The following is a 22,680-nucleotide window of genomic DNA, read 5'->3' as shown; positions in this document are numbered from 1 at the left end:
TGGCTGGAGTGGTGTAGGATTGCAGGTTTTCCGGCTGTAGCATGACTACCGTTTTCTTCAGACTGATGAAGAACCGATGAGCAGCACTGGCAAAGCAGTCAAGAAGCTGCTGTGCTACATCCTGAGAAGGAGCTTGCAATGCACAGTCATCAGCAAATAACAGATCATGTAGTATTGCAGTATGGACCATAGGTTGTGCTTGTAGTCTACGCAGGTTGAAAATACTTCCATCAGTCCAAAATTGGATTTGAACACCAAGGTAGCAGTCCTTGAAAGCCACATGCCAAACATCATGGAGAAGAATATACTGAACAGCAATGGGGGCATCCCTGCTTTGTACCATGCGTAAGGTCAAACAGAGCTGAAGTCTCACCATTGTCTAGTACGCGGCCAAGCATCCCATCATGGAATGAGTTGATTAGATTGGCTGCACTCAAAAGTTCACCAGTCTTCCTGAGGATATTCCATAACGCTTCTCTGTGAACAGTATCAAATGCTTTGGTTAGATCAGTGAAGACCATGTACAGCTCACAATGTTGTTCATAACATTTCTCCTGAATCTGTCAAACAGTGAAGATCATGCCGGTTGTTCCACAACCCCCACGAAAGCCACACAGAGTCTCAGGGAGAATTTCTCAGATGAGGACATGTTCAGATAGCTGTTTTAGCAGAGCCACAACACAACGAACAAGACAGTGATTAGACCAGCAGTCAGTTCCATGCATGACATGTGTCAGGGGAACTTTCCATGAATCATGGTTATGAGTGATGTTGTAATCCACTATGTGCCAGTGTTTGGAATGAGGATGCATTCATGTCGTCTTGAATTTATTAGCTTGCTGGAAAATGATGTTTGTGATAGCAAGCTTTTGCTGCGAGCAGGTTTGAGGCAGGTGTGTTCCACTGGAGTTCTCATTACCTACAGAATGGTGCCCTAGAACCTTTGGCCAGTTAGCATAGTCGAGTCCAACATGGGCATTGAAGTCACCAAGCATGAACAGATGGTGTTTGTATGGCACAGAGCAGATGGCAGAGAACAAGTTCTGTTAGAACCCCCCCAACCCCCCCCCCCCCCGAATGATCAAATGCGATCATTGTAGGTGTGTAAGCGCTAACAAACACAGCCGATTGTCCTTGAAGGAGTCCCAGCTTCAACAAACGTGATTTGATACCCTTAGGCTGTTCTTCAAGCTTTTGAATCAGCGAAGCCTTGATTGCAAAGCCCACATCAGCCTGACGTGGTTTACCTTCTGGGTAACCGAGTGTGAAGAAGGTGTATCCTGCACCAACCTCAAAGAACTAGCTGTTACCAGAAATGCGCATTTCACTGAGTACGGCAATGTCCAATGATAGCAGTTCTGCGTTCCTGACGATCCATAGTGTCAAGCAGCGAAGCAAGACATAGTCTTTGTACATTTCTTGATTTATTGTGACCGCGGTGTTGGATAACTAGTTGAATGCGACGAACCAACAAGTAAGAGTAGAAAAAGCTTTGTTTAGGGATCCTACTCTCTCCCCTTCTTCATGCGAAGAGAGCAGTGCTGTCCCTGGGCTACTCTATCACTCAAGCAGGATACAAATGCTGTAGTTGTTCCAGATTAGCAGCAGACGACCATCACACCTGAACCGCCTACATGCAGGTTTGTGTAGAAGCTTCCCTTGGTATCCTTCACCTGCTCCCATTGCCACTCGCTGTAGGACTTCCTTTGTCGGACTCTTACATCAGTGGTGTACCATCACAATCACTTGATTTAAGTGAGAAAGAGTTTGTGAGTCTCAATCCCACTCTCTCCTTCATACATACCATTGCTGATAGGCACAGAAACTGTAACGTGTAAGCCAGTAAGCATGAGCACACTGCAGCTGTCAGCTGAGGACCTTACCTTGCAAGGCAGCAGGAGCAAGGGCTTATTTACTGGCGGCCCACACTCGCCAAGATTGTCGTAGGGTATATGCAGCTTTTGAATTCAAGTATAGCACCACTCACACTGCACCCTTCATAATCTTGCCGCTGATGGTCTGCGTATGTTTATTCATCAGGTAAACCCACTTATTTCACAGCTAACCTCAATATCCAGAGGCCATACCACTATCCTCCACCTGTGGACGCGGGTGGTAGCAGTACAGCTCTGCATTCAGTATACCTCTTCCCCATACATGAGCTCACACACACCCTTGATTGTTTAGTGTCGCTGTGGGACTCATGGGATCCCCAGCCTTAAATGGCTGTGTCATCGTCAGGATTCAAACTCGTGATCTCCTGACAATAGGGTGAACACTTTTCTGTTATACAACTCTGGAGCCCTTATTATTGATTTCAATTAGAGTCATGCAACATTGGGCAACATGCACCAATGCACATTGAAACAAAAAAATATGTTTCTTATCCATTGTCCTTCAAGTTCACTGGAGCTATGGAACTTTGAAATGGCCACGTGTCAATAAGAGATGTCATTTCACAAGAGATGTACGATCCAGTGCTACAAATATAAATGGGCAGTTTCCATATACACAGTCACTGTCAGTGTATACACAGGTCTGTTGGGTTGTTGCACAAACAATATCAGTGATACATTAGCAGTGATACGTTAGCAGCAATATGTTAACCGTGTGACCTGGATGGGATCCTCAAGGGTAAAGCCAGGGTGAACTTGCTCGCCTCGTTTGCCACCAAGCATGTCATTATGGTCAATTATTAACAGTTTTGCAGAGCATAGCTGTTTTCATATTCCTCAAATGGTAAGTCAAAAATAAAAATGTAATCTAGTTTTTGTTGCGCACATTCTGAAACTATACACTCTTAGCAAAAAGGTTCTTTGTCTTGTAACAATAGCAGAACTCTTTTTGGCCACACAAATCAAAACAAAAAATTCCAGTCACATTTTTTAAAATGTGTATTTCTATAAATCCCAATAACTGATAAATTACCAAGCACATTCACATCAAGTGTCATGTCACACCCACAAAACTCAAAGACACAGATATCAAGCTCAATGCCCACAGGCCAAACATGGCCCACTGCCATGTTTAAGAGCATGTGCTCTTAAAGCACAAGCGTTAGCTATCATCCATTAACAAAAAAAAACAACTGTTTGATCATCTTTATAGAATGTTATATTTCACTTCAGGTTTATTGATCACAAAAATGGAAAGTCAGATAAGCTGGCTAAGTGAGACTACATGGACAAGGTGGAGTCCACAACCACAAAAGTCTGAGACACAGATATCAAACTCAATGCCCAGAGGCTAAATACAGCCTACTGCCTCATTTCATTTGTCTCGTGAACTTCAATTCAGTTTTTATTTTAAGAGGAACCAGACTCAAAAGGGAACCCATCCTCATCTGGGTGACAAATAAATTCCTTTTATACATGTGCTAATACTACATGGTCAAAAAGTGCAATTGTGTAACCAGGAAATTCATTACAGTGTCTACATGAAGTCGGTTTTGTTGAACTTCTCCACTGTTCAATGATGGAGACTTGAGTGCAGAACTGTTTGTGGCAATTGCAGTCCTAAAGCTATCATAGTATAACTGTTTACATGAATTGAGGTCCAAAGCCATATGTATGGTTTTTAACTGGTACCATCCTCAGTAATCTCAATGATGTTAGGCTGCACCATGTGGGTCCATCCTGAGCAGCAGCAAGTGACTTCAAATTGATGAGAATTCCAACCAGAAGCAGGGCATCAGGATGGATCGGGCAGATTCGGAGAGCAGAAGCGGTCGGGATCACTGGCATCTCAGGAATAACGTGTAACTTGCAAAATATTATAATGAAACGGCCTGTAGTACACTACTACACTAGACAAGTGATACGGTTTATGGCCAAAAGTTTTTGGAGATATGACACAGCCATATGTGCTTGTTGAACATCCCATTCCAGATTTAGTCCCTCTTGGTGTTGGGTGAGGAGGTCTGGGGTGTAGTCGGTGTTCCAACAATTCATTCCAAAGGTGTTCAGTGGGGTTGAGGTCAGGGCTCTGTGCAGGTCACTCGAGTTCTTCCAGCTTCTTCCAACCTTCACACACCATGTCTTCATGGAGATCGCTTTGTGCACAGGGGCATCGTGATGCTGCAACAGGTTTTGGGCCTATTAGTTCCAGTGAAGGGAAATTGTAATGCTAGAACATGTAAAGGCATTCTATGCTCTAGACTCGTCCTGTTCTACATTCAGAGCCAGTTATTGATGTTAATCAAAATAATAGATAATAAGAAGAGCCTTGCATCATGACCCTTCACAGGCTTACAAAAATGCTGGGTTTGAGTTTGATGCCCCTGCAAGCACAGGTATCACTGTTTTAGATGTAGATTGCTTTTACTAAACAACCTTAATATTAAAAACCAACTAAACATGTCTGTCTTCACGTAGTAGATACAATGAAAGCATTATTAGGAAGATAACATTGCCATGGCTACTGAGATTTTAATCATCACTGCTCATGAGGATTACTTTATGATAATGCTTTTCTTTCTGTCTCCACACACATTCTCACATTCCTGACACTCATGGAGCATACTGTGTTTTAATGGCTAAGTGACTAGAGGATTATTAACACACTTGATGGGGAAACCATAAAGAATGAATATGACTTTTTATTGCACATACGTGTTTAGATGGTCTCTACAACTGTATGTTTTTTTTTTTTTTTTTTTTTTTTACCTGTCTGTGTTCTCTTGACCTCTTTGTGAAAACCCTACACCTTTGAGATTTGCTGACACAAAAGCCGCCAAAAGGCTTCACAAATACAGAGCGGTATATTTAAAGTGTGTGAAGGCAAACATTGCACTTGAAGTGGAACCCAAAGAGCTGATCTCATTACAATACACTATTTGTTCTGCTTAAATCCGTTTGAACAGAGCTCGGATAAAGCAGCCTCACTTCACTTCATTCAGTCAGCACGTTTTATAAGTGTAGCAAGTTTAGGAGTCATTTTCAAAATATCAATCCTATTAGGGCGGCATTACTTTCTCATTAGTACCTCCCCCTTAAACCTGGATTTCGAAGTTCCCGTACATTGATGGCATTTCGGCAGATGCCCTTATCCAGAGCGACTTACATTATATCTATTTTTTTTTATTCTGAGAACTTGAGGGTTAAGAGGCCTTGCTCAAGGGCCCAACAGTGGCAGGTTGGTAATGCTGGGGTTTGAACTCACAACCTCCTGATCAGGAGTCCACTGCCTTAACCACTGCCATGTTAACTGGGTGTTTGCCCAACACATAATCACATGACCTCCACCAAATTGTGCAACATGCGAATGTGGCGTGAGGTGTACAGCTTGTTTAACCACTCGTTTTATCAGCCTTCTTAATCAGTCACTTTTGATTGACTTGTAATGCTCTAATGATAAACTATACCATGCTGACTAATCACAGAAGTTGTGTTAAAGTTGTAACTGTGAGGATACTACATTCAGATCCAATACCAACATTCAGAGGAACTTGCAATTCTTCAAAATTGCCACAGATTTGGGCCAAGACGTGTCATGTGACGTCATCACAACGCGTATTCAGCCAAAGCCCTCTTCGATTCATGTGCATTGAACATGAGTATAGCTAAAAGGTCTCATTTACCTTTAATGGGTAGTTCTTTCCACCTAAGCACAACAGAGCAACGTGAAAGTTCAGCTCTCTGTTATTTCCACAGAATCATCAGACCGTCATAACTTTCCCTTCTGGTCAAATAAGTAATCAAATATACACTATTGCCATGCCTTGCAGTCTTTCAGTTTTCCCATAGTGTTTTGATAACCAAATGATTCTGAGCAGGTGTGCTAGATAATTAAATGTAAAAAAAGGTTTGACCTGATCTGCATGCTGAAACAAGCCCTAACACAACTGGAATTGTGGAATGGATCCACGGTTCAGACTTGAGTTTGTGATTATTATCCACATCGCCAAACAAACAAGATGAGAAGTGCAGACTCACATATATGAAAGGAATGTCAGATAATCTGTTTAAGTGAGACTACATGGACAAGGTGCAGTCTATCTACCCCATCTCTGACACCAACCATGTGTCCTACAACACAGACTGTGCTCAATCAAAGACTATAAATAGATGAAGGAGCGATGACTCATCATGTGCTCATCTTAAGACAAATAGTACCAATCCTGCTGTGAATTACCTGCGGACGTAATGAGTTACACACCTGTTCTATACATGCCCAATGTGATCAGAACTTTCAAGGTGGTAAACTCGCACAAGCATTCATGGTCCTGTTCAAAGAACATGTGGAGGTTTTCACTGACATCAATCCTTTCCTAACTCTTTTGTTGATTTTGACATGAAGCGACACTGATTCAGTCCACTAGTAACGTACGTGAATGACTTTCTTCCTGTTGAACCTTCTCCAATTCACGTACAACTCCAATAGGAGGATGCTATTGATGTAACTATGTGCTTTGCTTGCACCTAGAAAAGAAGAACATCTCCATGAGAATGCTGCGTATTTAATACCATTGTTCCCACCAAGCCTGCCACGAAGTTTAAAGATTTAGAAGAACTGGTTCCTTGACGTTCTCACACGCAAACCCTAGGTGTTAAGAATTGATAACAGCATCAAGAACGTCCTCCATGTTAAATGCACTGTGTGTGTATGTGTGTGTGTTTGTGTTGGGATGTTCTCAAGGAAAGAAGCCACATAGTTCCACTATAGGTCTAGAGATGGAGACTTTGGGTGCTATAGTCAATATAATTAATTTCTTAGTAAGATAAATAATGGAATAGAAATAATTAAAAAATGTATCCATTGTCTCAGAGCAAGTGTATTACGTAGATGAAAAACAAAGCCCCAGGTTGGAAACCTGCCTTCTTGTCTAGAATGTTTGTTTGCATTTGGATTGGCCTCTGGTGGTCAGTCGTTTTATAGACACACCCCCAACACCCCTTCACATCCTCTCAAATCATTATGAGGAGAATTTGACATAATTATACTGTATGTTATCAGCTGTAACTTCAAGTAGTTGAATGTCCAAGTGTGCGTGAAAGTGATGATAGGACAGTCCACTCTAGTCTAGTCTAACTTTTTACTTACTACTGGTACGTCTAGCACACTTTTCACTTTTGAAAACTGGCATGTATTTGGTTCACCCCACCAAGACTGTCAGATTCTTCTTGGATAAAAGCATCCAGTATCTTTTATCCAAAAGGATTTCAGTAGCATCTAGCCACTGCTCTCAAACACAAGCAATCACCTTTAATCCTGACAATAACCAGGGATAGAATATGCGATCCGAAGAAATAATTTTTTTTCTTTGCTGTCAAATATTTGTCAGAAATGTCAACAGTGCATTTGGTTGACACTAGAGGCATGTATTTGTTGCTGTGATGCATTTACAACACAAACATCCTGGTCATGGTGGTTTAAATTAGGCTACTAGTTTGTTTATATTATAATACAGGGTGTCCCAAAAGTCTCCGTACATCGGGGAAATTAACACCTTTTTAGCAGATTGTCTTCCAAAATTTTTCATACTTTACTTTGACAATAGAAGAACGTATTGAACGTGTTCTCATGGCTGGATCATGAAGCTGTCGCAAGGTTGCCATGGACTTTAACAGGAAACGTGGCACTGCTGCCAAACTTATTCACAAAGACTGGAAGCGTTGCGGACCAACCGAGAAGCGGACGTCCACGAAGGCACACCTGACGTGGTGCTGGCAAACTCCCCTGTGTACTTTTGGGACACCCTGTAGTTTGTTTAAATTGCTGGCAGGTACAAACAAAACTAACGACTGCTCTCACGATACAATGGGACCTAGAAGCATTGCACTTTTTACAGAAGAGGGACATTATACACAAACTGAGTCACATAGAACAATCTTTATAACAAAGATATCTGCTGATTTCGACATAGAAGAGGACTCTCCCTTTAACCCTCAACTGCTCAGCTGTATAAATGAGATAAATGTAAGCTGCGCTGGATAAGGGCGTCTGCCAAATGCAATTGCGAAATACAAATCCAATACCAAATTCATCTGATATGGCCACACCCTGTTCCTACTTCCTGTTATTCTGTTTGAATTTGTCATTTGTTCATAGCTCAATCGTATTCTAGGGATGGGAACCAAAACCTGGTATTAAACTGGCCCGGGTGCTAAATTCTGAAAGACCGTAATATCGATAAGCTCTGACGCTATCAGTTCTGGAGAAATGAAGAAAATATATTTCCGATGTATTATTGATAAATAAATGTTATCTTGCACATTTTCTCTCACCAACCATTTCTAATTTGCCACAATATTAAGTCTGCATTTTTGTTATTCGCGTTCCAGAAGTGAGATCTCTCGTACGCGGAGGCAGTCTGTCACATGCACAAATAACACGAAAGCTCCCGTTTAATACACAATGGCGTATTATGGAGTGACAATAGTGGAGAAAACTAAACGTTCAAACATGTGGTTCCACAGAGTTGATGCAGACAACGCTCACTGCAGCAGGCGCAACAAGATTTTTGCTTATAAAAGCAGAAACACAAGCAGTCTGTCAAAAAGTGCATCATGTACAGACCGAGAAATGAAAAGCTTTCGACTGCCTAGCTAGCTCGTCTCTGTTTCCCCGTCTACGTCACGTATGTTCGCTAGCAGCTTTCCCAAATAACGATGACGTATAATCATCGTATAAACAATGTTCATCTCCGACATTGATCCAGCATCTTGTTGCTCATTAAAGTCATGCTGAATCGACGCCGTTTAAAATAAAAGTCAACGCGCCCTAATCGGTTTGCGTACCTTACATCGAAACCATGTTGATTTCATTCGGTTGAAACGACATCACGCGTTCAACATATCTTCTACTTGTTTTTCAAAGGATTCTTTCATTTATTTTACATTTCAAACAATAAAGCGATGTTAACTCTGTTCTCAATTTGTTTATTTTTTTTTCCATATAAAAACACAACACAAAGTTGTAAGAATACCGTTAAAGTACCGGATCAGTAAGAGTGGTAATACCGTTAAAACCTTGATGGTACCTGTCCCTATCGTATCCACAACATCTTCCACCTGCTTCAGTCAAACAAAGCGCTCAGAAATAAAGGTACTAAAGTGTACTTTTCCGCACTACCATCACCAGACCATCTTATATTTATGGTATTTGGCAGACGCCCTTATCCAGAACACCTTACATTTACCTCATTTATACATCTGAGCAGTTTTTAAGGGGTAAGGGCCTTGCCCAAGGGCCCAACAGTGCAGCTTGATAGTGCTGGGGTTTGAACACATGACCTTCCCATCAGTAGCCCATTGAGCTACCTTTAAGAGTAAAGCTTTAATGCTGTGTCAATGATGGATCTCAAATTATTTTTAATTATAAAGATACATATTAAAGGTACAAACAATGCATACTTGATGGTTCCACCCAAGTGACACACATCTTTAGACAAACCTGTTTTCAGCCTTTTATTTACGCTTTCCTGAGCTCATGCTTTGGGTTGTGCTGTATCATCATGTGTGTGTTATACAGTGCACCGTGCTGTGCTCGATTATAACTCAAACCCACATAGTTCATCTCTGTGTCTCTGAAGGGTGGGACTATCGTTAAAATCATTCTCATCATGGAAGCATATGACTTTAGCATGTTGGCATTATTTAGTTCTTATTTAATTTGGTCGCTTGAGGAAAAAGCTGCCGGGGCCGTGTCATGTAAACAGAGGCTCACCTGTTGTGCTGCTGTTCAAAGCTGGAAGCATTTCTGGAATTTTTCTGGGCGCCCACAAGGTTTACATATATATGTGTGTGTGTGTGTGGCCCACAGTGCCTAAGGCTAACACACACACACACACACACACAGTGCATGTGATACTGAGCACAACAGGACGTGTTTTTAGATAAAGCAGGATTTCCATAAATGTATCTACAGTGTGTGTATTTGTTTGTGGTGGACTTTGTGTTAATATGGAAAAGTTATGAAACTCACACTGTAATTCACTCACACTGTGCTGCAGAGAGAGAGAGAGAGAGAGAGAGAGGGGGGAGGGGGAGAGAGAGAGAGAGAGAGAGAGAGGGGGGGGGGAGGGGGAGAGAGAGAGAGAGAGAGAGAGAGGGGGGGGAGCGAGAGAGAGAGAGAGGGGGGGAGCGAGAGAGAGAGAGAGAGAGAGAGACAGGGAGAGAGAGAGAGAGAGAGAGAAGGGGGAGAGAGCGAGAGAGAGAGAGAGACAGAGAGAGAGAGAGAGAGAGACAGAGAGAGAGAGAGAGAGAGAGAAGGGGGAGAGAGCGAGAGAGAGAGAGAGAGAGAGAGAGAGAGAGAGACAGAGAGACAGAGAGAGAGAGACAGAGAGCGAGAGAGAGACAGAGAGAGAGAGAGAGAGAGAGACAGAGAGACAGAGAGAGAGAGACAGAGAGAGGGAGAGAGACAGAGAGAGAGAGAGAGAGCGCAGGAGTGAAAATAGACAGAGAGGGTGGGCAGCAGTGAAGAGGCATTTGTTTTGGACTGAATAAAACGCACACATTGTTGGCCAACCAATATCCACCGTGTTTCTGCCAGCATGGCGAGTGTGACGCACACCACTAATGCTGACTTTCACACCCGGACCCGGGACACACACATATTATTGTTTACTTTGTTGCACCACAGCGCTGTTGAATTCCTGAATGTGAAGGTGTTGATTCATGTTCTATATCAGCAGCTCCGACAGTAAAGGTTTAGTGTATTAATATGCTCATTCTAATACGTCATCGTTTCTGTAGTAACAGCTCATTCACAGGGACTTGTATAATAAATGTTCCATAACATTAAATGTAACAATAAATGGATAAAAAGCACGATATATCATTCATTAATAAAGAAAAAAAGAATCATTGGCAAAATTGATGTAGTACATCATAAAACACTTTGGGACGTGCTGTGATCGGAAAATCATCACCTTCGGGGTGGAAACAGTAATTCTGCTGGATTATTCTCCATTAGCAGCATGCTCAGTTGTTTTATTTATTTATTTATTTTACATAACTCATCGTACTGAGTTGATGAAACACAGCTTTATAGAATCAATTGAGGCAAATTGAAATTTGTGTTCAAGGCTGCTTTAGCCTCCAACTTCAACTTCTCCCATACCGCGTGCCCCAACAGACCAGGGGGAGGTACAGGTTTGCTTCTCTCCAAAACATGGACATTTACATGTCTCTCTTCCCCTTGCTCCTACACTGCCTTTGAATTTCTTGCTGTTACAGTTACAGACCCTGCCAAAATGCAGGGTCATTGATGCTCACCTACAAGATCTTGTCTGGAACAGCATCCTCTACCTCAACTCTCTCCTGAAGGCTTACATTCCCTCACGCAATCTGCGATCGATTAACGACCGACGCTTAGTAGTTCCCACTCAGCGTGGCTCAAGATCCCTTTCCAGAACCTTCACACTAACTGTTCCTCAGTGCTGGAATGAACTTCCGACCTCAATCCGGACCACAGACTCTCTCACCATCTTCAAAACACAGCTAAAGACCCACCTCTTCCGCAAACACCTAACCAACTCATAAAATGCCAAACCTCACATTATCCTAAAAAACAACAACAAAACAAAACAAAAACACCTTACTCCTCTACTCTGCGCACTTTCCTTCTCTAGAGCTCAATTATAAATCTTGTACAGTAGCACTACTTGTATTGTTCTCAACTTTATATATCCCTTTGCTTGTGTTTCCTCATTTATAAGTCGCTTTGGATAAAAGCGCCTGCAGAATGAATAAATGTAAATGTAAATATAATAATAATAATAATCATAATAATATATATATATATATATATATATATATATATATATATATATATATATATATATATATAGTTTGTGTGTGTGTGTGTGTGTGTGTGTGTGTGTGTGTGTGTGAATTGTATATATTTACAATATAATGTGACATTAAAAATGAATGTACTAGAGAAAGCAATGTCCTCATGACTCTAGGAAAAAAAACAACCATGCATAAAATAAATTTTTCTTTTCTGTATTCATTAAACAAAATATTTTCCAGCGTGAACTGTGTGAGGAATTGAGGATAATACTTTCTGCCTTCATAACACATTCATGAACATGGCATGAATCTTTTATAAAGTAGTCCAGGATGATGAATGAAGGGCTTTTGATAAAACCCCCGAGGTTCTGTTTGATATTGTGGGTAGAGTGTTCAATGTTGCACTGTTGCTTATCTGTTCATTTAAAGTGAATTCATTATTAATTGAGTCATTAATGTGTCTTACTAATATTTATTTTTACAAACATCCATGAAGCCTACATTGGCGTATCTGTTCCATTCCTGTTTATTTAGCTGAGATAAAGGCGTCTTGAGATTGCTATACAGTATAATCACTAAACTGAGGGCATGGATGGGTTTTTTTTAATTGATTAAAATCCATATGTATCCACATCTCACTCAGGGAAAAACAAACAAACTCACAAACAAACAAAAAACAACAATGTGTATGTTGTATGTTGGGAAAGGAGATCGATGAGAGGGTGTGGAAGAGACTCGGGGTTGAGAAAGAGACAAAACCAGGAGGAGAAAGAAAAAGGAGACACAAGGAGATCTGAACTGCAGGAGTGAAGGGTGTGGTACACAGTGGCATTTCATGTGTGTGTGTGTGTGTGTGTGTGTGTGTGTTGTAATCTGGTCTTGTTTTGATTCCAGCAGCATGATTAACAGTGTAAAAGGTCAGAGACAGAGTCACAGTGTTACTGTAGAGGAAGTAAGGGTTTAGTGTGCATGTATTTGGGCTGGTGTGCTCTGTGCTTAAATGCTTATTCATAATTTTATATTCTACCAGAGATGAGAAGAGAACCTGCACACAATATAATAGAATACACACACACAACACGAAACACACACAGGTCAGCCACAACATTAAAACCACCTGCCTAATACTGTGTAGGTTCTCCTTGTGCCAACAAAACAGCTCTGAGCCATCGAGGCATGGATTCCACAGGACCTCTGAAGGTGTGCTGTGGTATCTGGCACCGAGACGTTAACAGAAGATCCTTTAAGTCCTGCACGTTGTGTGGTGGGGCGTCCATGGATCAGACTTGTTTGTCCAAAACATCCCACAGACGCTTGATCGGACTGAGATCTGGGGAATTTGGAGGTCGAGTCAACAATGTGAACTCTTTGTCATGTTCCTCAAACTGATCCTGAACAGTGTTTGCAGTGTGTCAGGGAGCATTATCCTGCCGAAAGAGGACACTGATATTAGGGAATACCGTCACCATGAAGGGGTGTACTCGGTCTGCAGCAGTGTTTAGGTAGGTGGTACGTGTCAAAGTAACATCCACATGAATGCCAGGACCCAAGGTTGTCCAGCAGAACATCGCCCAGAGCATCACACTGCCTCCACCGGCTCGCCTTCTTCCCATAGTGCATCCTGATGCCATCTCTTCCCCCTGTAAGCGACACACACACACACACACACACACACACACACACACACACACACACACACACACACACCCGGCCTCCACATGATGTAAAACAAAACCGATTCATCAGACCAGGCCACCTTCTTCCATTGCTCCATGGTCCAGTTCTGAAGCTCACGTACCTACTGTAGGGCATCAATGAGCCTTGTGTGCCCATGACCCTGTCACTGGTTCACTGGTTCTCCTTCCTTGGACCACTTTTGGTAGGTACTAACCACTACATACCGGGAACATTCAACAAGACCTGCTGTTTTGGAGATGCTCTGACCCAGACGTCTAGACATCACACCACATCACAATTTAACCCTTGTTAAAGTCAGAACCTTACACTTGCCCATTTCTCCTGCTTTCAACACATCAGCTTCGAGAACTGACTGATATATCCCACACCTTGACAGATTATCACTGTTATTCACGCCACCTGTCAGTGGTTTTAATATGATGGTGTATATAAAACACAATAAAACAGAATGCAATACTGTAGTACAGGACAGAACAAAACAGAACCGGAATAAATAGAATGGAGAACAAATGACAATTTAATAGAAGAGAAAGAAGAGAACTCCAAAGGAATAAGATAGAATAGGATAGAATGGAATTCAATATAAAAGAATAGAACAGAGCCCAATACTATAGAATATAAATAGTTTGTTTCTATAGTAACAGCTCGTGTACATTGTGTTCAGTCAGGTGTAATTTCAAAGGGCAAAAACGCCCATATCCGCTATAGGCAGCTGTGCGCACATGAGTGTGTGTGTGTGTGTGTGTGTTACAGAAAATGCGAATGATGATTTAGTGCCAGTCAACAGATCTACTCACCAAACAAACATGTGTCCTTGGCCAACACACACACACACACACACACACACACACACACAGACATTTGCTGACATATCAACAGGACAAAATAACTGACAATGCCCGGGGTGATGAAGGAGAAAGAAAGATGAAGAGGGGAATAGCAAAATCATGTGAAAGGGCAGGAAGAGGAAAGAGAAGAAAGTAGTAGAGGATAAGAAAAGGTGGAAGAAGAGGAGAAGAAGAGAAAGAAGAACGGAAGTAGAAGGAAATAGAACACAACCCACGAGAATGAAAAGTAAACAGAACAGAACACAGTGGAATAAAACAATAATGGAGGAGACACAGCACAGTAGAATATAATGGAATACAATAGAACACAATAGAACATAACTCAGTAGGATAGAGCGTAATAAAACAAAACACACCACAGGACATAACTCAGTAGAACAGAACATAACACGATAGGACGGGATAAAAAGGAACACAGTGGAATAGAATAAAAAGAACACAACAGAGCACAATAGAACAAATGAGACTAGAACAGAAAAACATAGAACACAACACTAGATAGAACCGAATATGAGGAAGGAAGCAGATGAGAGGAGGAGAATGAGGAGGAAAAGAAGAGAACATCAAGAGGAGAGGAAGAAAGGAAGACGGGTGAAGAAGAGGAACATATGTGGACTTGAAGGGGACGATGATAGGGGTACAAGTTCTCCATGAACCTTTGTTTTAAATTCAGTCCAGAAGAGACTTGAAGAAGAGGAAGATGATGAAAACGTTCATGGAGTGAAAAAAACAAAACGGGAAAAATTCGTTTACTTCACAAGGAATCAAGTGACGTGGGTTACATAAGTCACCACAGGTGTTAATCAGGGAGACGTCACACACACACACACACACACACACACACACACACCTGTGTGTGAAAAGAGAGAGGGAGTGGAATAAGGTCAGTAATGTGTTTGTGAAGGGTGGATTCGTTTCTCACAGCACAATTTAAGGAATAAAGATTTCCATGATGCGCTGTAATGACTGACAGGGTGGTGTGATGAAGTGCAGTTACTGTCGATTATTTTCCAATAGCAGCACGCCCCCAAGGGTTTTATTCAATTCAATTCATATAGATTTAAAATCTGGTCCTACTGAGCAAGCCAGAGGCAACAGCGGCAAGCAGGGACGCTCCGAGATGACACGAGGAAGCCTACTCAGAAGGGGAACTCATCCGTTTCTGGGAGTCAGTTATTACTCAGTCTTCCACACATGTACACTACAGCGTCACGCAGTGCCATGTGTGTTAAAGGGATCTTGAGTAGAGTTTTAACTTTAAGTCTGTAGTATCAAAGTGAAGTTGGATATGATTGGGACTGGAGCGTAAACCGTTAAGAATATCTTCAGGGTAGCCGTGTGTTCTAATCCACAGCAATATCATGCCCAACTTTAGACTAGACGTGTGTGGCCGTCCTCAGCAGTGGGTGATTGTCTGGGAGGAGAAAGAGGTGAAGGACAAGGAGAAGGACAGGATCAGGCTAACAGAGAATATTAGGCATGCTCCTGTCCTGTAATGGTTTAAGATGTAGTACAGATGTGTACAGATGTGGCCAGTCACTCCATTGTCAACACACCTGAGTGAACATGTGTGAGTAGAGGGCAAGAACATCTGGTAGTACACCACTGCTCAACTTCTTCACACTATCCAGACTTCACAGCAGATCCGTAGAGTAGCAACCACAAGCTACAGCGGGGGAAATGAGTACTGAACGCGTCAGCGTTTATTTCAGTAAATATATTTCCAATGAGGTTACTCACATGAGATTTTCACCAGACATCAGTATTAACTCAAGAAATCTGGAAATATAAAGAATTCACAACATTAAAGTCCATAAATAAAGTTATGTGTAATAAAGAGGAATGACACGGGGGGGAAAGTGCTGACTTGTACAAATGTAATAAAGGAACATTTGCATTTGTGACCGAGCAGAAGAGAAGTCACGTTAAAACAGGAATGGAAATATGGTGTGTGTGTGTGTGTGTGTGTGTGTGTGTGTGTGTGTGTGTGAGTGTGTGTGTGTGTGTGTGTGTGTGTGTGTGTGTGTGTGTGGTCATTGGGGTATGATTTAAATCATGTGTTTTATATGTGGAAGTCTGTAATTACTGATTCAGTGTCACATAGCAGACAGCAAGCAGCCTATTCACTCTACACTCATCCTCCTTAATCTTTAATTCTCTCTCTCTCTCTCTCTCTCTCTCTCTCTCTCTTGTTCTCTCTCTCTCTCACTCTCTCTCTCTCCTTCTCTCTCTCTCTCACTCTCTCTCTCTCTCTCTCTCTCTCTCTCTCTTGTTCTCTCTCTCTCTCACTCTCTCTCTCTCCTTCTCTCTCTCTCACTCTCTCTCTCGTTCTCTCTCTTTCTCTCTCTTGCTCTCTCTCTCTCTCTCTTGCTCTCTCTCTCTCTCTCTCTCTCTCTCTCTCTCTCTCTCAGACAGTCAAAGAGACACAGAGACAATAATAAATTATACTTTTTGTAATTGCTTGCACGGCTGCTTCTGGAACATTCTCACTAATCTTTATTGATGATGAACTCATGATGGAAGCAGCAGATTGACTTCAGAAGTTTACAGGAACATTCTGTCGCCAATTTACAGAGAAATGCATCCAGGTGAATCAGGAGGAACTTCATCATGCAGCAAGACAACGATCCAAAACACACTTCCACCTCAACACAGGACTTCATCGGGGGGAAAGTGGAAGGTTTTAGACTGGACAAGTCCATCACCAGACCTTCACCCAACTGATCAGCATCTCACCTCCTGAAGAGGAGACTGAAGGGAGAAACCCCCCGAAACACACAACTACTGAAAGAAGCTGCAGTAAAAACCCTGGAGAAGCTTCACAGAAGAAGAAACCGGCAGTTTAGTGTCAGTGAGTCGCAGGAGTGATGCAGTTACTGCGAGTCAGGGAAATGCAATCTCTATCTTTTGATCTCAAACCCGGATGTCTCTGGTGTACAGCACAAACACATGAACTGGCCTCGCCGCTCCAATAGTTTTGGAAGTGACTGTATGAACATAAAAGTATGTATTCATTGGTAATTCTCAGTTTCTACTGAATCCATGTAATTTGTGCACAATTATTTACTTTATTTAATTGTTACATTTTCAGATCAGTACTGGACATTGTACCTCCTGGACAAAAAGCATGATCTAAATATGGATTGTCATCATTATATTTTAACACAATGCTTAATAATGTATCCAGTCATAAATAAATATTATTCTAATTCATTTCTCTACTATTTCCACAAATAATACTGGAAGAGGAGCTCAAGATCCTGAAAGCGTGTTGATCGAGTTGTCGATATCTTGGTGTGACTGCGACACCTAGTGTTCATTCCAGGAACATGAACTCCTTCTCATCTTTTTCTTTTTTTCCCCCCCTTTCCTAAAAGTGTTCTTTCAATAGCAGACCACTGTTCATTTTGTTCCTCTGCTGTTGTTGGTACATGTCTTTACTCTGATTATAGTATTCAGGACTAAAAGAAATTAGAAATTATATCAGAAATCTAAAAAAGTGTTCATGTAAAGGTCCTCTTACATTACTGGGTGACTTTTTCATGAATAATAACAATAATAATAATAATAATAATAATAATAATAATAATGATGATGATGATAATAATAATAATAATTATGTATATAGCTGTACCTACCATACAGGTCACATATTGTTGTTCTGCACAAACTATTGCCCCCCTCTACACATCACTGGAAAAGGACCTCAAACTATAATTCAATTCAGTTTTATTCGTATAGCACTTTTAACAATGGACATTGTCTCAAAGCAGCTTTACAGAAACATATAAACACAGGATAGAGATTGTAAGTGTGTGAATTTATCCCTATTGAGCGAGCCGGTGGAGACGGTGGTGAGGAAAAACTCCCTGAGATGATATAAGGAAGAAACCTTGAGAGGAACCAGACTCAGAAGGGAACCCGTCCTCATCTGGGTCACAACGGATAGTGTGAAAGTAAAAGAAAGTTCATTATGGTTTTATATGAAGTCTGTTTGTCGAACTAGTCCACTGGTCACTTGCTACACTTTATTACACATCGGACCCTGCTGGTCAGCTTGTAGGTGTTCAGTTAAAGACTACGGGTATCAGACCTGTAGATACGTGGTTTGTTCCAAAACGGGGACTTAAATTGTTACGCTGTTGTATTTCGTCCGTGGCTCGTTTATGCAAGTCACATGTGAGTAAACTGTCCGGGGGTTCCGCCCATAGCGATCATCCATCCAGATGGATAGACGGCAGCTCTGTGAGCTTATTCTGACTTTCCTTTTAGCTGAAGTTATTATAATTGATCTAATTTATATGTTTCACAGAGGACTTAAAGCCCTTCTCCTTGAGACGCTCGCTAGACACTTTGTAAACCTCTGAGTTTTTATGAAAGTTGTTCAGAAATATGTTCAGACCAAATTTCAGTGAGGCATTTTACACGTCTTTGGTCCAAATATAAATTGCGATTCATGCTGCGAGCCGTCAGCTAAACAAACACGCTTTTTACGTAATGCAGTTCCCATCATGCATTGCTATACAGGTTGGTTTGTTGGGTTGGATTGCTTTCTCACCTCAAGTGAACCGGTCCAGAGTTTGTTTGGTTTAGTTCAGGCGGTCCTGGCCCGATTGCTTTGGTGCGGATCCGAGTGCGATTGCAGTTCATATACATCTAAACGAAACGAACCAAGGGAGAAAACGCACCAGGTTCTAAAAACAAACGCTCCAAACGAACCAGAGGTGAAAATGCTCTAAATCTTTTTTTTGTTGTTCCATGTACAGCGCGTGTTATTTCTGTTGGAGATAGCTGGTTGGTGGAATGTTTCTTAACCCATTGAGGTGTTGAAAACCCCCTCATATTAAATAAGACACAACGACACCATTACAGCAGAATCCTTTATTTCATCCTGTGCACAATGGAGGAAGGTTAAAGAGCTTACATTCACACAGTGCTGCACCCCAAACCCTTTTATATCCAATACTCTTGATAGATTTATAAAACACAGTATCAGTGAAGGCACTTAGGAAGAGAGGAGTCTGGACACTTCAACAATTCACTATATCATACTCAAAACATCACTGCGTCTCTTTCTCTGTCTGTCTGTCCTGATCCCTAGTTTGCAAGCTAGTTTTTTATTTTTAACATTTTTATTTTCATGGCGTTTGGAAACCAGTGCATGAAACAGCCAATCAAATTGCAACCTGCAATGATTCCTGCAGTCAGGGTGGGGAGGGTTACTTTAGAAATGTATTCCGTTACAGTTACAAACGACTTCATAAAAAATTTAATCAGTAGCGTAATCCAAGTCTCATGATATGAAAGTAACGTCATCTGATTATTTTCGGATTACTTTAAGACCACATGTGTAAATGACGTCAAGTGTAAAGCAATATGATCGAAAATGCTTTTAATTAGAGCTTATTTTAAAGCTTAAACATGTTCAATGTTTGGGTTTCTTTTAAGAAATAAATAAATAAATAAATAAATGATCACCGTCCCTGATGCGGGAAACATTGCATCACAAAAGTTAGGGTGACCATATTCTGGTTTTCCAAAAAGAGGACACCTTTTTTCCCCCCGTGTCTTAATAGTGTTCAAAACAGTGTTACTCTGAATGCAGACTTTAATGCACTGAAAAACACACACTGTTAGCATCACACACACACACACACACACACACACATATAAATATATATATATATATATATATATATATATATATATATATATATATATATATATATAAATTCCTACAGTCTATGGAATGTCCGTGGAATAAAATAAAATCTCAGATGCCACGAGTGTACCTTCTGCCATCATTTACACATTTGAATGATGATGTAATATGAAGCAATGTGATAACATGAAATTAAAAATGACCTTATATGGTCGTGGGCGTTGTTTCGACTCAGGACAGCTGTTATTTGCTGCTGTTGTAAAGTAACTGTTTGACGCCAAACACAACAGCGCTTCACCTTCACACGTTCGCTGAGAGTAGGTTAACTGCCGAGAGGCAGGAATTTGGCCAATATTTGTTACAAATCTTTTATAATCGACCAATCGGTGTGCGAGGAGGCGGGAGAGGAGTTAAAGTAACGCAAACATGTGCACACATCATGCAGTATTAGACCATAAACACATCATAATGAAAATAAAGCCGAATCCCGGACATTTTGTCACATTTAGACACGAGGACGTAAGGTCACCCTAACAAAAGCATTTCAGAGAACAGTGTGTTCATTTCTACCAAATTAACTCTGTGCAAAATGTATTAGCGCCTGCTCCAGGAGGTTTCTCATGTGAGTCACCACTGGCGAGAGAGAACCAGAACTATAATCAAACAGCTGTCTGTATTGTGTTCTGAAAACAGATACATTTCTTTGCTTTTAAATGAAACAAAAAGAATCCTGATAACATTCCCATTGTTTACAAAATGTACCTGTAATCTGATTATTTTGTTTTTTGACGTAACTGTAACGGATTACAGCTATCTGTGTTTTGTATCCTGATTACGTAACGCCGTTACACGTACTCCGTCACTCCCCAAAACTGCCTGCAGGACATGAGTGCAGCCTCTGAGGCTGAGACTAGTTAATACCTAAATTACTTAATACCTGAGACTAGAAACATAAAACCTGTATACCAAGAGCTGAATAAAAAAATGCTGAATAAAGCTGAACTGAATTGCAGAGAACCAGGAGCATACTGAGCCAAATTCAATTCAGACCTCTCTCTCTCTCTCTCTGTCTCTCTCTCTCTCTCTCTCTGACAGTCTGGAATGTTCCATATAAAAGCAGTGTTCCAGCACGTTCTGATTCACACACATCCAGAGAACCAGGACATCGTTAAATTAAAAGTGAATAAAACTCAAACCCAGACAATTAGGGATTTCACCAATGATAGATAAAACAGAGTTACAGAGAACCAAGAAGAGACTCAAAATGAATAAACTCAAATCTGCGAAACAGGAAGTTGTTAAAATGAGTTAAACTGATTGGATTACACATACTATACTAAGAGGTAAATTATAACTAGATCCCTCTCTAAAAGTCTGGTGCAGTCCACATGTCTGACATATAAAGCTGCGTTCCAGCGCATTCAGACTCCAAGAACCAGGAAGTAAGTGAGAAAAAATGAACAGGGCCTACCATGAAATAAGCAACAGTGTTAGTTCAGCAGAGTATCTGCTAGTGCCCAGAAGGTTGTGAGCTCGAATCTCATCGCTGCCAGAGAGTGGCTTTTTGACTGCTGAGTAAAACCCTTCACCCTTGTGTGCTCAGATCACTTCCTGTTTCACTTGTAGGCCACTTTGTGTAAATAAACTGTGTGCTGAATGGAGTGCATTCTCATGGTCGTTTCTCGTGTATCTGTAACCGCTCGTCCCGGCTGGACGAAGACTAGACGCCTTTATACATTCTGATTTTGCCTTTCTGAGCGAGCGTCTGTGTGATGTTGTACTCGAAGTCTGCATCATGGACGCCCGTCTCCTTGAACGCGTTGCTATACAAGTTCTCCTCCCAGTAGTGGTGCCAGTTCCCCGCCTGATCGGCACCGAAGCCGAAAACGTTCACCTGAAGAAAGAAACAAGCAAGACAAGCTGAAAACACATCGGATTCACGTAAGGAAGATGATTCAGAACCTTTATTCCCCTGCACAGTGTAAAAAAAATGACACCAACTGCTGAACATAATCCAAAGCTCAGAGGACTGTTTGTCTTTTTTGTGTTTATTTTTTTCTTTTTTCGTTTATAAACAAATGTTTTGATCATAGGCGAGGAAACACAAACAGGAAATAATAAAACAAATGAATAAAGAAGGAGCGCAAAATGAAGAACAATGAATGTTAAACAATTAAAAAAACTGAGGAAAATTTTCATACAAAAATAAAAAGAACAAAAAACCAAGTGAACACCAGTTAAAAGGCAAACATCAGGAAATATATGAGATTGATATGAATATGCTGCCATGTAAACCAAAATCTCAGCTCTATATAAACTGCTATGTTTGTTCAGAAAGAGAAACACAACCTCTGACCCTGAACACTGTGCTGTGATCGGTTCTGATTAGTTTCTGGCCTCCAGGGGGCGACACTGTACCTTTAACACCAGACTCCACACAGGAACACCGGAAGGACCACAGAAAAGGTCTGTCTCACTGGTGAAACGGGGTGGTCATGTGATCTATCGATCGATCTATCTATCTATCTGTCTGTTTGTCTATCTATCTATCTGCAGTGGGGGAAATAAGTATTCTACGCGTCAACATTTATTTCAAGACTGAACAAGATTTAAAGACGATATGTTTAGAAGAACGTTCCAAAATGACACCTGAATACCGCGGCCCATTCATTTCTTCATACAGGAAGTGTCTTGAAGCCGTCATTACAAACAAAGACTTCTCCACTAAGTATTAAAT

At 41.1% G+C, this 22,680-nt stretch overlaps 1 protein-coding gene across 1 annotated transcript in view; it reads right to left on the bottom strand.

The window, feature by feature from the left end:
• Positions 1-20,021: 20,021 nt before the first annotated feature.
• The window catches only part of LOC128618276 (CMP-N-acetylneuraminate-beta-galactosamide-alpha-2,3-sialyltransferase 1), a 38,300-nt gene continuing 35,641 nt past the window's right edge, over positions 20,022-22,680 (bottom strand). Inside the window, exon 7 of the mRNA XM_053641819.1 lies at positions 20,022-21,837. Coding sequence (XP_053497794.1) covers positions 21,664-21,837 — 174 coding nt within the window. The 3' untranslated portion in view covers positions 20,022-21,663. The remainder of the gene's footprint in view (positions 21,838-22,680) is intronic.

The sequence above is a fragment of the Ictalurus furcatus genome, chromosome 14, assembly GCF_023375685.1.
Source record: "Ictalurus furcatus strain D&B chromosome 14, Billie_1.0, whole genome shotgun sequence".
Taxonomy (NCBI): domain Eukaryota; kingdom Metazoa; phylum Chordata; class Actinopteri; order Siluriformes; family Ictaluridae; genus Ictalurus; species Ictalurus furcatus.
This window is presented reverse-complemented; position numbering and strand designations above follow the sequence as displayed.